General features: G+C 34.2%; 2 protein-coding genes across 3 annotated transcripts; one reads left to right on the top strand and one right to left on the bottom strand.

Annotated features, from left to right (window-relative positions):
- The first annotated feature begins 5,372 nt into the window (after positions 1–5,372).
- Positions 5,373–8,435, top strand: LOC136218284 (DAR GTPase 3, chloroplastic). Its single transcript, XM_066005079.1, has 9 exons — positions 5,373–5,621; positions 5,795–5,944; positions 6,073–6,189; positions 6,312–6,455; positions 6,537–6,623; positions 6,716–6,831; positions 7,313–7,494; positions 7,575–7,638; positions 7,850–8,435. Exons 1-9 carry the CDS (start codon positions 5,400–5,402, stop codon positions 7,971–7,973), a joined length of 1,206 nt encoding a protein of 401 aa, XP_065861151.1. The 5' UTR covers positions 5,373–5,399; the 3' UTR covers positions 7,974–8,435.
- A 542-nt stretch (positions 8,436–8,977) lies between these two features.
- Positions 8,978–10,768, bottom strand: LOC136218285 (cyclin-P3-1). 2 transcript variants are annotated; one of them, XM_066005081.1, is made up of 3 exons: positions 10,357–10,768; positions 9,575–9,988; positions 8,978–9,488 (listed from the first exon to the last, which is right to left on the bottom strand). In XM_066005081.1, the coding sequence occupies exons 2-3, from the start codon at positions 9,979–9,981 to the stop codon at positions 9,227–9,229; spliced, it is 669 nt and encodes a 222-aa protein (XP_065861153.1). In that variant the 5' UTR covers positions 9,982–9,988; positions 10,357–10,768; the 3' UTR covers positions 8,978–9,226. The 2 variants fall into 2 exon arrangements, with proteins under 2 accessions (XP_065861153.1, XP_065861152.1); XM_066005080.1 differs by having other exon boundaries at positions 9,575–9,993; positions 10,357–10,766.
- Positions 10,769–14,043: the final 3,275 nt, after the last annotated feature.

The raw sequence follows: 14,043 nt of genomic DNA on the forward strand, positions 1-14,043 counted from the left end.
TCTAATAAGTGATTTTTTTTTATAACACTAGAATATCATGTGCCTTATAAACATTCCTAATTCAATTTCCTATAAAACATATTCTACATGTTTTACCAAAACATTTATTTAAATGAAAACATTAATTTTAATGTCACCAACTTGTTAATCCAATTAAGAAAACTAAACTAGAATTTATGTTATAACATGTCTAATATGGGTTAATTACATTTGAGATTAGAATAACCTTGGGCTTTAAAACCGGTCTAGTAAAATAAATAATATAATATCCAATATTATATCGATTTTTTTTGAAATAATGCCAAGTTTTATTAATTTAAATAAGATGAAAGAATATTGCTAAGAAATGGTAGTGGACATGCCTACTCACCTCGAACAGACACAGAATTAACCGCTTTTGTTAGAGCATGGGCAACCGAATTCAGTGAACGCTTAATAAAGGAGATAGAGCACAACTCTAAATCTCGTAATATATGAGTACAATCAGAAATAATGTCAACTAAATACGAAGGACCTTCTAAACCCATTTGAATTGCCTTAACTATGAAGAGACAATCCGACCGAATTTCCCATTTATGCAATTTTCCACTAAGTATTTTCATTTTTCTGACTTTTAAATACTCATTGTGTGTTTTAGAACCTGTAAAATGTGTTCAAATTTATGTTTATCAAATTTTCATGTGTAAAGTCGTTTTAAATGAAGTTTTTTTTAATGTTTCAAAACTCTTTATGTGTTTACACAACGTTTTAGTCATTCCGTATATCAGTGTGACTTTAATTTAATGTTTAACATTGCATACATTTTGGAAGTTTACTAACGTGTTTACTATAGTGTGTACTATGCCTAAAGTTTCCATTTACTTAAAAATATCTTTTTCGCTCTTTCAAATCAAAATAGTAGTGGAAATCAAGGTTGGTACAACCTATATTAAACAAAACAAACATGTTATTTATAGTAGTGCTAGTGCATGTCATGCCTAGAATGAGAAAAAACCCCATTATAGTTTTCAATTCTATCCTAAATGTAAATGTGCTTTTGGTCTAAGGTTGATATAACCTATTTTAAAAGGAATTAACTTGTGTAGTATGACCCTTGTTATATCCAACTTTGGAAATCACTCTGAAGAGGTTTAAAACTCCAAACGTTGAAATGAATGAATTTTACAGATTAGATTATTATAGTTTGTCCTAAATAAGACCCTAACCGTTAATATGGCCTATGTCGTATCTCATGGTCCCATATGACCTAAAAAATTGATATAGTCCATCATAATGGAGAATTAAGGTCGACTTTGTATGATGGTTTATTTACATCACTTTGAGAGTTTTGCATGTCGTTGATTTCGTGTATCCCCCGTTGACGGAAACGAACAAAAAAAAATCCTAAGAAAGGACTCGAACCATGCGTGTATGGGAGGAATAAGGTTAGAATGAATAATGTTATATTATGTGTTCTGACTAATAGTTTGCTGGGTTTGTTTTCATTTTCTTTCTTTTTATAAAAAAACATAGACACACACCATGAATCATATTTATATTTGATACCTTATGGTTGCAACCAAAATTTATTCCCATTGGGTTCGCCAAGGTCTCATTTAGTCCACTCCACTGTGTTAGTTATCATTTAGACTTAGAAAGCTCGGTCAATTAGATGGTTGACCAAATAGTTGAGGAAATGATGAAACAGATGGAAGACAAGTTCAACACTATAAGGGTACAAATAGAAGCCCTCGTTGTTATGGTTGCAAAAAAATAACATAGTTCCCCCACCTGCTGGATTTGGCGTTCGTGATACTCACTTGCTTAAACTGATTACTAAATTTTTTAAACTTCAATGTGTGGTCTTCTCTATAATAAATAAGTCTGTGTTCAACTTAATATTTATTATATGCCAAAGCATTCATGCATTATCCATAAAGTGACTTTAAAAATCTCAATATAGTGATGTCACTTTTAATATCAACTTGTGACTCCAATATCCATAAGGTATGAAATATGGATCCCACATCTTAAGAAAAAAACCGAAAAAACACTAATATAAAAGTTTAGACACAACTTTTAGTAAGAAACAAGGTTTAAAGTTTCATCAACCCCAACATCAGTTTCAACAAGTTTTAATAGTGTTCTACTTAAGTTTCACCAACATTTGCCTTTTGTGAAACTGGATAAAATTCATGAAAAGTTTATCTAGAACATATTTGAAACATTAACACCATGTTTCATAAACTTCACTCGACTATCAGAATACTTCCAATGAAATTTAACTTGAATTTCATCTAGTTTCACCTCTAGTGAAATTGGTGAAACTGATGTCAAACCCAATTTTTACCTTTTGTGAAATTGATTCAAAATGGATAGAACCAAACAAAAAAAATTAACAAAACAAAAGCAAAACTGATTTAAAATATTAAGACCCAGTTTCATAAAATTTCACTCCACTATCAAATATACTTTGAATGAATTTCAACACGAGTTTCAACCATATTCAACTCTTGTAAAACTAATGTCAAACACAAATTCATCTCTTGTGAAATCGATTAAAAAATGGATGAAACTCAACAAAAATCAACAGAACTAAATGAAACAGAAACCAAAACTCATGAAAAACTCATGTGAAACTCAATTGAAACAATAATGCTAGGGTTTATAAACTTTCACCCGACTTTCAAAATACTTTCAATGGAGTTTAATATAAGTTTTACCCAAATTAATCTATTGTGAAACTAGTAAAATTGATGTCAAAACAAGTATCGCCTGTTGTGAAACTGATTCAAACCGGATGAAATATGACAAAAATCAATAAAAGCAAACAAAACACAACCAAAAAAATGAAATGCAAAATCAACATACTTGAAATTTCCCAAATTGATCCAAACTCTTTCCCTTTACTTACACTACCACTCTTCTTAAGCTTATTTTACTTCTCTTGCTTGTTCTGTCTCTTCATTGAAATATCACTATTAACATCATGTTTCCTCTTTGTAATACTTGAAATGGGAGAATGAACATCTTTTTTTTTTCCAATTACTCCCTAAAAAATGCATTATACTCCTCCCACTAGATGATGAATGTTTAGAGGAATATAAAGGGTAAATTTCATCAATGATGTACAACCTTTACCTCATTTCACACTTTGATGTACAACCTTCAATTTTGTCTCACTAATATGTACGAACTTATAGGTGACCTCCCACTTTGGTATACAGCAGGTAAAAATGATCGGTCAATGCGAAGTCAACGTGCCACGTCAGCGTTTGACCGGTCAAAAAGTCAAAATTTAACTCATCCACCATAAAATTACTTCTATACCCTCTTCTTCACCCTTCTCCCTTCTCCCTTTTCCTTTCACTTTCTCTATCTAACTCCTATCTCTCTTATTTCTCTTTATTAAATATAACTACACCTCTATTTTTGTATTAATCTTTTCTCCAGCAGTCCATAATCAAATGCTATACGTTTAGGATTAAAATTTTCAACACTTCCTACGCCGAACGAGCCGTAACTTGGGATCTTCACATCAAACTCCCAAAGATTATCTCCGTTTACAGCAAAGTCGCCGGAGTGAACTCGTATCAACTCTGAAACATCATTTTAGCCTCACCACCTGAGGAGTTAACCGACGAAGGACGCACCAGAAGCTTCGACAAGGTATCCAAGCTCAGCCGAAACATCAGTTGCTTCTTGCTGCTTTTCTCTTCCATGGAGAAATAATTTTATTAATTTAACAAGAAATAAGAAAGAAGAAAGGAAGAGTAGTTTAGGGTTTAGCTTCTTCGGCTTCCCCAATCCAAAATCTGTGCCATAAAGCAACTCCAATCATAATATAATAACCTGCATAATAATTTTGAATTTCAAATTTCTGTCATTACTTACTCAATGTCCATATCATTCACTCTTATCTCTAACTCTTGTATCATCTTGTTAAGCGGGATCTACAATCTGCTGCAAACCATATGGTATTAAAATATGTAAGAGGGAGAGAGAACTCAGCAACAGAAATCGCGGAGTCCTTCGGCAATTTTCCAGTGTCTTTATAGATTGGGTGGTTGCCATGAACGACTTGTAATTTTCTTATCAAAATTATTCTATTAGCAGAGGTAATATATTATAGAATTACATCAATTGATAATAATGTATATCTTGTTATTTATGAGGATACTTAATGCATATCTTGTTATTTGTGAGGATAATTATTGGGAAAGGGAGAGAGGGAAAGAGAAAGGGAAGAAAGAAGAAGAGGATATAAAAGTAATTTTAAGTGGATGAGTTAAATTTTAACTTTTTGTCGGTCAAACGCTGACATGGCGCGTTAATCAGTCATTTTTACATGCTGTACATTAAAGTGAGAGGTCACCTATAAGTTCATACATATTAATGAGACAAATTGAAGATTGTACACCAAAGTGTGAAATGAGGTAAAGATCGTACATCATTGATCATTACAAAAGCTACAAAAACATAAAATTACAAAAATAAAAATCAACATCAACAAAAAAAAAAAATCTACAACTTATAAAACAATTATATAATAGAAATCAAACCGACAAAAACTCATACAATCAAACTAAAAAAGAAAATACAAACAAAACATGGAATGGAACATACAACGAACCGATGAAAGCATACGATGAAAGCATATGCGGTAGAAAAATCAAACTAATGAAAACAAAACATAAAATTATTGACAAAGTGAGCAACTAGAAAAGAGAGAGAAAAGCATAAAACAAAACATGCGAAAATGAAAAAAATGGTAAAGTGAAAACCGAAAACATAAAAATGATATCTACAAAATGTTCAAAAAATAATATATATATGAAAGAATAAAAAAAAATGTCGGCCCAGCCGCACTATGCGTCCCCGCTGAGCGAGGGTTCGGGGAGGGGTCCCACCACAAGGGTGTACTTGGGGCAAGCATTCCCTTGCTAATTTATTTGGCAAGAGGCCGCTCCTAAGACTCGAACCCGTGACCTCTTGGTCACACGACAACAACGTTTACCGTTGCGCCAAGACTCGCCCTCTAATATATATGAAAGAATAAATACGGTTTTTACCATAATGATTTTTTAGAGGGAGCATATACATAATTTCCTTAATATTAATCCGATTTGGGCAATTTTATCAGAACCGATTGAACCGAACCCGTTAGACAAAACAGCTTTTTTTTTTTTTTGAATAAGCCTAAAATATTACATTGTTGAAATTTGGAATCATTTACCCGAACGGTTCAACTGGTGACCCATAACCCCGAGCATGGGTTTACGGGTGAATTTCCCAATATATAATAATAAGAAAAAAAGAGAAGTGAAAAAGGGGATGCAAAATTGTAGGTTCGGCCCATATAGTTAGGAGAAGCCTGATAAGTCCATGTTTTAGAAATCAATAATGGATTTGGGGATATTATGATGAATACAATTTCAGGCAACGAATTTTATTCATTTTCATTAGCAGAGAAAGAGAAAGAGAAAGAAACAAGGATGCGGATGCATATTCTGGGGCTATCCTCACCCAATCCCACTTTTTTGGTTCACTTTCCTGAAATTCGAACCAAGCGACTCATCTCACTACCAGCTGCAGCACTCTCAACCACTGCTTCTCTCTCGTCACCGCCTGTCACTATTCAGGCAAGAAAACTTCTTATTTGTGCACGTTTTTTTTTTTATTTTTATGCTCAGGAAGAATTGGGAATTAGTATGGTTTTGTGCTTTTCGTTGCTAGCTTCTTCAGTTATTGGGCAGAAATTGGTCGGTAAAATAAGCCTTATGTTTATGTATTCTGAAGGAAAACATGGTGGCAGGTTGTTGGTGGAAAAAATCCTAATTGGTATGAAAGTGGGAATGGAATTGACGATTCTAGTACTACACTTGATGGCATTGCAGGCGAGGCTGATTGGGTTGATCTTGATACTGAGCTTTATTATTGGACCAAACAAATGCGTCCTGTACAGGTGTGGATAAGGTTCCTCCTCCTCCACTTACTCTTACTCATGGTGTTGATTGTCGAAACCTTATTTCTTAATTTGGGATTCACATTTGAGTGACTTTATATTCTTATCCTGTGCTGGAAATTATGCAGTGGTATCCTGGTCATATCGCAAAAACAGAAAAAGAACTTAAAGAACAACTCAAGTTAATGGATGTTGTGATAGAGGTTCGAGATGCAAGAATTCCTTTATCCACAACCCATCAGCAGGTTAAGTTCCACTCAAATCAATTCTTTCAAAGAACATTTTGTCAGAATTAATTTAGTGTTCATTTAATTTTATATTTCTGTAGGTTTGCATTGGGAGATAATTTTATGAAATTTATTTGCAGATGGATTCATGGCTTGGGAATAGGAAAAGGATTTTAGTTTTAAATAGGGAAGATATGATATCCAAGGCAGACCGGAATGCATGGGCAAATTATTTTTCAAGGCAAGGAATAAGGGCTATCTTTTCCAATGGGAAACTTGGAATGGTATCAAAACGACAAGTTCTCTGCCTATGTTTTTTGGTTGATAATATTTACAAAAACTAATTTACCTCGTGTCAAATGCAGGGTACTATGAGATTGAACCGGTTAGCAAAGACATTAGCTGCTAGTGTAAATGTCAAACGCAGAGCTAAAGGACTCCTTCCTCGTCCTGTGAGTTTCACAGATTCTCTGCAGAGTGAGGAAAGTTGTAAAGTTACTGTCTGAGGATTTTGTATGATGAGATATCTTTCTTTATCTTGTAGGTTCGAGCTGGAGTAGTTGGATATCCGAATGTGGGGAAATCATCTTTGATCAACCGCTTGCTGAAGCGTCGAATGTGTGATGCAGCCCCCAGACCTGGAGTTACTAGAGAATTGAAGTATGTATTTCGTTGAACTTTTCTTCATCTTCTTGGAAGATCTATATAGGGGTTTTAAGCTAAATAAGTTCGAAAATTTAGGCATTGCCACGTTGATAAATCTAAGAGGGTGATACTTTAACATCTATCAATTTTAGGCTTCTTTACCTTTAAAGTGGCTGCAGCATGCAAATATTGATGAAAAGGTTATCAGTTCGGGATAAACCCAGAATTAGATACGTTCTACAGTAAGTTTGGTTTTCAAAGTTCTTTCTGCATTTATGGTTGAAAAAATATTGGGATATTTGACCATGAAGTTCATGAACTCTCTTCTTGTTAAAATTGTTTTGTTCTGAAAAATCTCAGGAATTTGTGAGTTCCTTGGAAAATTGTAACCTTATTGAACTTAGAATGTTAGGTATCACGTTATTAACGATTTCTAGAAAAAAAATTGCCATTTCTAATGCCTGTGTATTGGGTGTGCATCGTTGTTGCTTAAAAGATGGGTTCGATTTGGGAAAGAGCTTGAGATGCTAGACTCTCCTGGCATGCTCCCTATGCGGATTAATGATCAATCAGCTGCTATAAAGCTTGCAATCTGTGATGACATTGGAGAGAGATCGTATGATGTGGTTGATGTAGCTTCAATTCTTGTACAGATGTTGATAAGGATTCCATCAGTAGGTAATGCATATCGTTTATTCTTCACTTTAGTGCCTTCCGTACATGGTTACTAATTTCGATTCTTGTCCGCGGACTGACAGGTGCAAGATCTCTTAATAAACGGTACAAGATGGATGTTGATATTGATGGGAAGAATGGTAGAACGTATGTCTAGTTCTGTCTCATTCTTCTATCTGTTTTATAAAGTTTTTATAGTCTTTTCCTGGGCATGAGGCCAAAGCTTACTCTGAATTCCGCAAACCAGACACGGAGGAAAATTACCATTTGCTGGTTTTTCAAAGCTTTCTATAAATTATATATGCGTAACCAAGTAGCCACCATATTTGACATCGTAGGCGTTTATATGTCAATGCAGGTTTGTTCAGAAGCTTGCAGTACAGTTGTTTAATGCGGATACCCATCAAGCAGCATTCCGAATCTTGTCTGATTTTCGGAAAGGAAAGTTCGGTTGGGTGGCATTGGAGAGGCCTCCCAGGTAACCTTTTTGGTAGCTATGAACATCGTGGCTATTTCTAAAGCTTAAATCCATGGTATTGATCCTTGAGAGAAAGGAGTTTTTGAAGATTGATCTTGGTATCAGAGCTTTAAACTATGGAGATCCTTGAGCTGTTAATCTGCAGGAGAGCTAAACAGAGAGGAGGGGGCCTGTAGCCAGAAGCAGAGATACTTATATCATGTTTGTTTCAAATGTGTTGTAATTTCTACCCCCATAACATAACTAGTCCAAACTTAGGGGAAGGGCTCAAACAGGGTACAAATTAGACGCTGTTAATTAACTACACCTGGATTTTACCTAAAGAAACAGCATGTTATGCTCACTACAAAGTATATACCAAATAGCATGAATTAGGCAAAACAATATTTTAAGGCCTTGTATTTAGTCAAATTTTGATTTTCAACCTCTGAATTTTAATTCTCATAAATCTATACCTCAATTGATGGGAGTCAGGACTTGGCGTGTGGAATAATTTATGGAGCCGTCCTAAGGAGTACACTTTAATGCATATTAAAATTCAGATATCAAATTTTACTAATCAAAGGCTACGAGCTGATTAAGGTTTAACTAACAAAAAGACTAAATATAGTTTTGAACTTCCAAATTTTATGAATTTGCACTATTTAACCTTTTTAACTTTACTAAGCTCCTTAAATTTATTTGTTATATTAAGTCCCTTTTAGTTTTATTAAATCTATGAATGTTAAAATTTAAAGTATTGAGTTTCATCACACGGCTTTTATAGTACCACACATTATTTATATTAAAAACGATTTGCTTATCAATTTCATCACACATTTATCTATAATGTACATAGCAAATTATTCATGTTAAGAAAATGCTCAATATATTTGAATTATAAGGTTCAGGACTTTATTAGAATAAAGTTGAAATTGAGAAACCCAATAACACAAACAAGTAGTGTATGATTTAAGACTTAAAACTGGGTCATGAATCAGTTATAGTAGTAAGATAGTAAGATCATGCTGACATAATAATCAAACACTAAGAAATCATCTGAAAGAAAACAAACATACAATTTTCCTCAAAGAGAAATTGAGGAATGCTTAGGAACTGGAAGAATCAATTTTCATAATCTGTACATAGAAAGACACTAAATGGAAAATGCAGGCTAGTGTGTGGCAAGTGCCATCTCTGGATAATCGTTGAAGCAACTCTTAAAGTGTATTCAAATGAATGTAGGATCTTACAAATTACAATGATTAAGTGGAATCTTCATCTTGCAATAGTGGGAGCACAAGTGTTAGAATCTTCATTGTTTGACCAACTTTCTTTAATTCTGCAGGCCTGGATCGATCTTTCAATCTGAACAAGACCTTCAGCAGCTTCTTTTTCCAACTGACAACAATATCTTCCAAATGTGTTGACATTTACATGGAGCTTGAAATCTATACTAAACAAAAATTTCATCTCTAGTCTGTTCAACTCTGCAGTGCTTATTCCTCCCACTTTGGCATAGTATGCATTGTTGAAGAATCTGAAAAGAACCCACAGACATTCATCTTAACAATTTCACACCTCTTAAAACTCAATCAGCATAAATATGAATTAATAAGTACTTACGCATCATCAATGAACTTTGCAGCTACCATTACGCTTGTTATGAGTAGCCTATGAACATTAAGAGATGTTAAAGGAATATCTGTGTTCTGTATGAATCGATCCACATAAACTTGTGCTACAACAAAGCAGGATGGGCTGCAGCCAGAGTACTTGAAGATGCGATCTATGTATTGCTGAATAGTAACAGGAGGTGCTCTTAAACCATGAAATACTGTAATAGCATCTTTGATCTGTGTAGTCTCAAGTATCATTTCATTTTTCTGAACAGATCTGTCCAACAGTGAAGCAACAAGATTCAAAGCCCGTGGAGTTCCCAAAACTCCTTTTCCTAACCCATTGAGCCCCAGACTTAGGTATACATCTGAGTCTGAGTCTGCGTTTCCAGAATCAAGTTTCAATGTCCCCATCGCTAAACTGCACTGAATTAAAGTTAAGCACATTCATCAATGTAGTTGAAGAACAATAAATTATACTCGAAGAAATGCAACAATCACTACAACATAACATCTTGAATGAAAGCCCAGAGAAAATTGAGAAAGGTATAAAAATTGAATTGAGATAAATGAATGCAATTGGACCTAAGATACAAAATTCATTTGATAGTAGCTCTGAAAGAAGAATTAAGAAATTAAAAAATTGATAAAACATATTCAATCGAGTTGTAGCCAAATCAAAGGGCAAAGATCTGAGTGATGACTTGAAACCCAATTGAGTTGAAAAAAGAAAATGGAATCTTGATAAATTGAAATAGAGTAAAGATGAAAAAAGAAAAAGGAACTTACATAATTGTGGAAGGGTAATCGGGTGCTAAAGAGGCATCAAGGACGAAGAAGAAAGAGTGTGCAGAGACAGATAAAGATTGGAAATTGCTGGTATCTGAGTCATGTGTTCTCTTTAGAAAAGAAAAGAGAGAGGCGGAGAGGCCGCTTTTCCAATTTTATATATGGTATATAGATATTAGATATTAGATATTCTCTCACTTCACATGGAAATGGAAAGGTGGGAAGTTTCTTTCTTTAATGTAAAAGCTTTACATGGAAGATAGTGTCGGTAGCTGCTGAATCACCATTGTTATTGTTAAAGAAAGCTCTTCTCTCGGATTCTTTCTTGCCTTCTCTTCTCTCCTACCCTAGGTTAATTTGTGGGACCCCCCTCTCCCTTCTCATTATCTAATTTCACACTGTTTGTTTACTGATAAGAAGAGAGAAGAAAAAGAAGAGAAGAGAATGAAATCAATTAATAAATCACGGCACCGTCAGTGCTTCACTTAAAATAACAATCATTGGAACTTTGTTTAATATATTAATCCAAATGGATTCCACCTCAACTTTGTTTTTTCTTCCTTTTATTTTCCCACCTCCTTAGACTCCACTCTCTATCAGATTATTTTTATTATAATTCCACATTTCAACCAACAATTAATCATTACTTTTAAATATTTTTTGTAACACGTCTCATTAAATTCTTGAGTTTTTATTCACTTATAACTCCGTCATTTATTTTTTAATTTAAACTTACCGAGTAGATAAAGATAAATATTAAAATAAAAATAAATAATTGAGATAAAGATAAAAATATGATAGTTGATAATTATTATTCAACGTTTGGTACGCGGGATAAGGATAGAGATAGAATAATATATTTTACTATTTTAACCTTATTTAAACTACATAACATTAATTTGAATGATAAAATTGACATTTCCATCCTATTAAAATCGCACAAGTTTATCCCAACTCCTTATACCTCATCCTCTTGGATATAAGACTTGAGGGATAAGATTCATATTACTCTCTTATCTTTCTAATCTATCTCTAAACCAAATATAGGATTATCTCAGTTTTTTTTTATCTTTATTCTCGTGTCTCTAACAAACACCCCGTTAAAGATTAAGCTTTTTTTTTTTTTTTTAAAGCATATTGAATTTTCCACCAAGGCTTCTATTAATTAACCTCATGAAGTAAAACAAATTGTTTGAAGAAAAAAAGAAGCTAAACTAGTAAAATAGAAAAACTAAAAAAATACAATTAAGAAAGAAAAGAATGCATCACACTAGGGTAAATTACACTCATGACCACTGAACTTTATCCATTTTAACATTGTGGCTACTAAACTTCAATTCTTAACAATATGGTCAGTGAACTTTATACTTTTTAATATCGGTGGCCACTCAACGCCTCAAAACGACTGTTGACGACCTCAAAATAAAAAATTCAAAGAGTTAATGATATTTTAAGGAACTTAGTTCTTGAAAATTTTCGTTTTGAGGTCATTTAGATGTTTTTTGTTATGAGAGAGTGTGTGAATTTTTAGAGAGAGAAAGCTAAAAAAATACGATTTTGGAAAATATAAAATGTGGTTTCATGGTAAATGTCGATTTGAACAAATTTAATTCTTGAATATTTTCATTTTGATGTCATTAACAGTCATTTGAGAAGTTAGTTAAAGTTGAGTAGCCACATGTTTTAAAAAGTGTAAAGTTCAGTGGTCATACTGCTAAGAATTGAAGTTCAGTGGCTGTAATGTTAAAATTGGTAAAGTTCGATGGCCATGAGTGTAAGTTACCCCATGACACTATGTTATTGAAAATGAGAAGGATGTTTAGCTGTATTCTATGACGAGCTAATGATTGATGGCAATGAGTGTTTTTATGTTTGAATTGCTCACACTAGCAAGGTATTTGGATCGGTGACTTAGCAATGCATTTTGAAGCTAATGGAATATATTTATGGGTTGTTATTCTACTGCAATTTTGGGTTGGTACGAACAATTTGTGGAGGACTGGCATAAACAACTCCTTTATCCTCATCTCCTCCATCGGACCTAGAACCTATTAGAAACTAGTTTCCACCGTCCAACCAATGATCCCTCCAAACCAGAATTGTCTCCCCATTACCGGCCTTCCATTTTAACCTTAAATTTAGAACGTTTCCTCCAAATGAAACTAGGATTGTTGCCCAAAGTTGAAGTAAGAGAATTACTAGTAAGAAAATATTTGGCTGTTTATCCAATTACTGACTAAAGACTGTGGACTCGATATTAATTTCCACTCTTGTTTACCCAATAACGACAAGTTAAAAAGCTCTAACTCCTTATACCCCAACCCTTCTTGATTTTTAGAACTGCATAATTTATCCCACCCAAACCAGTGAATACCAGTGAATACATTTTCTCTCATCATCCTTCGAATCCCACTAGAATGAGTTCATCACTCTCTGTAATTCCTCACTAATAGACTTAGGTAACAAGAATGTACTCATACAGAACATAGGTAATGCATGAGTAGCAGTTTTAAGCAAAATATATTTACCCACACTAGAAAGGAATTTAAAGCCCCAACAACCAAATCTCTTCCTCAATCTATCAATTTAGAATGAGAACACACTCTTTTTAGATCTCCCAATTAAGGATGGCAGTAAACCTAAATATCTACCCATGTTCAAAGGAGACCAAACACTTATAAGCTCACACACCCCATCCCTGATATCTTGTTTGACAAAACTGAAAAAGATACATGATTTGTGAACATTATTGCCTGACCTGATGCATGGATAAGAAGTTATAATCTCCATTACCACTCATGCTTCCTCCACCGATGATCCAAAGAATAGGACGCTATCATCTGCAAAGAACATGAGAGAAACCACTGGAGCCCCTCGACATACTTGACAACCCCTAATCAGTCCCGACCTTTTCGCTTGATAAATAAGTTGTGATAGCACCTCTGCGCATAATATGAACAAATACAGGGACAAAGGATCCCCCTGTCTAAGTCCCCTTCTTGGTGTAATCGGACCCATCGGTTCTTTATTGATTGAAATTGAATACGATATAGTTGTGACACAAAGTAAAATCCATTGAACCTATTGGACCCAAAAAAGTGAAACCATATGACAACAAAATACTATACTAAAACGTCCATAATCTGTTGTCACCGTGGGAATGATGATGAACCAAAGACCAATATGTGCCTTGGTAGTGATGGTGTTTCACCAGCCACAAACATGGAATATCGAACCAATGGCATAAGAGCTTATAGGGTGGTAAGTACTGGATCGATCCGCTATGGGAACATCACATGGTCAAGTGTCATAGATGGTTCTTATGTAACACTTATAGTGGATTTTCTTAGACCTGAAATCACTATGGTACTTAGATGAGATGCAACATACTTTTGTTATTGCCTAACGGGCTAGCAATTTTGGTGCCAAGTATGGGTTAGCTAGGTATGTTTTCAATCATACTGAGGGACCATGAGTGAACTGAAGGGATTACCACTCTCTTAATTGAGAGATGATATCAAAGGCCACTTGATAGGTGAGACTAAGAAGTGTACGACCGTTCCCAAATGAGACAGTTTGGTAACTGTTCATTTGGAGCTTATTAGTTCACTAGGGATCAAGGCACATATAACACTTAATGAGGGTGACAAGGACTGTGCCTCATGCTAATCAGATATTCATTAGTAA

The sequence above is a fragment of the Euphorbia lathyris genome, chromosome 2 (genome assembly GCF_963576675.1).
Source record: "Euphorbia lathyris chromosome 2, ddEupLath1.1, whole genome shotgun sequence".
NCBI classification, from domain to species: domain Eukaryota; kingdom Viridiplantae; phylum Streptophyta; class Magnoliopsida; order Malpighiales; family Euphorbiaceae; genus Euphorbia; species Euphorbia lathyris.

Coding starts and splice junctions, on each gene's coding strand:
- LOC136218284 (XM_066005079.1), top strand. CDS start 5,400: ATGATGAATACAATTTCAGGCAACGAATTTTATTCATTTTCATTAGCA. Junction 5,945..6,072: donor AACAAATGCGTCCTGTACAG/GTGTGGATAAGG, acceptor GAAATTATGCAG/TGGTATCCTGGTCATATCGC. Junction 6,832..7,312: donor GGAGTTACTAGAGAATTGAA/GTATGTATTTCG, acceptor GTTGCTTAAAAG/ATGGGTTCGATTTGGGAAAG.
- LOC136218285 (XM_066005081.1), bottom strand. CDS start 9,981: ATGGGGACATTGAAACTTGATTCTGGAAACGCAGACTCAGACTCAGAT. Junction 9,489..9,574: donor GCAAAGTTCATTGATGATGC/GTAAGTACTTAT, acceptor GGTTCTTTTCAG/ATTCTTCAACAATGCATACT.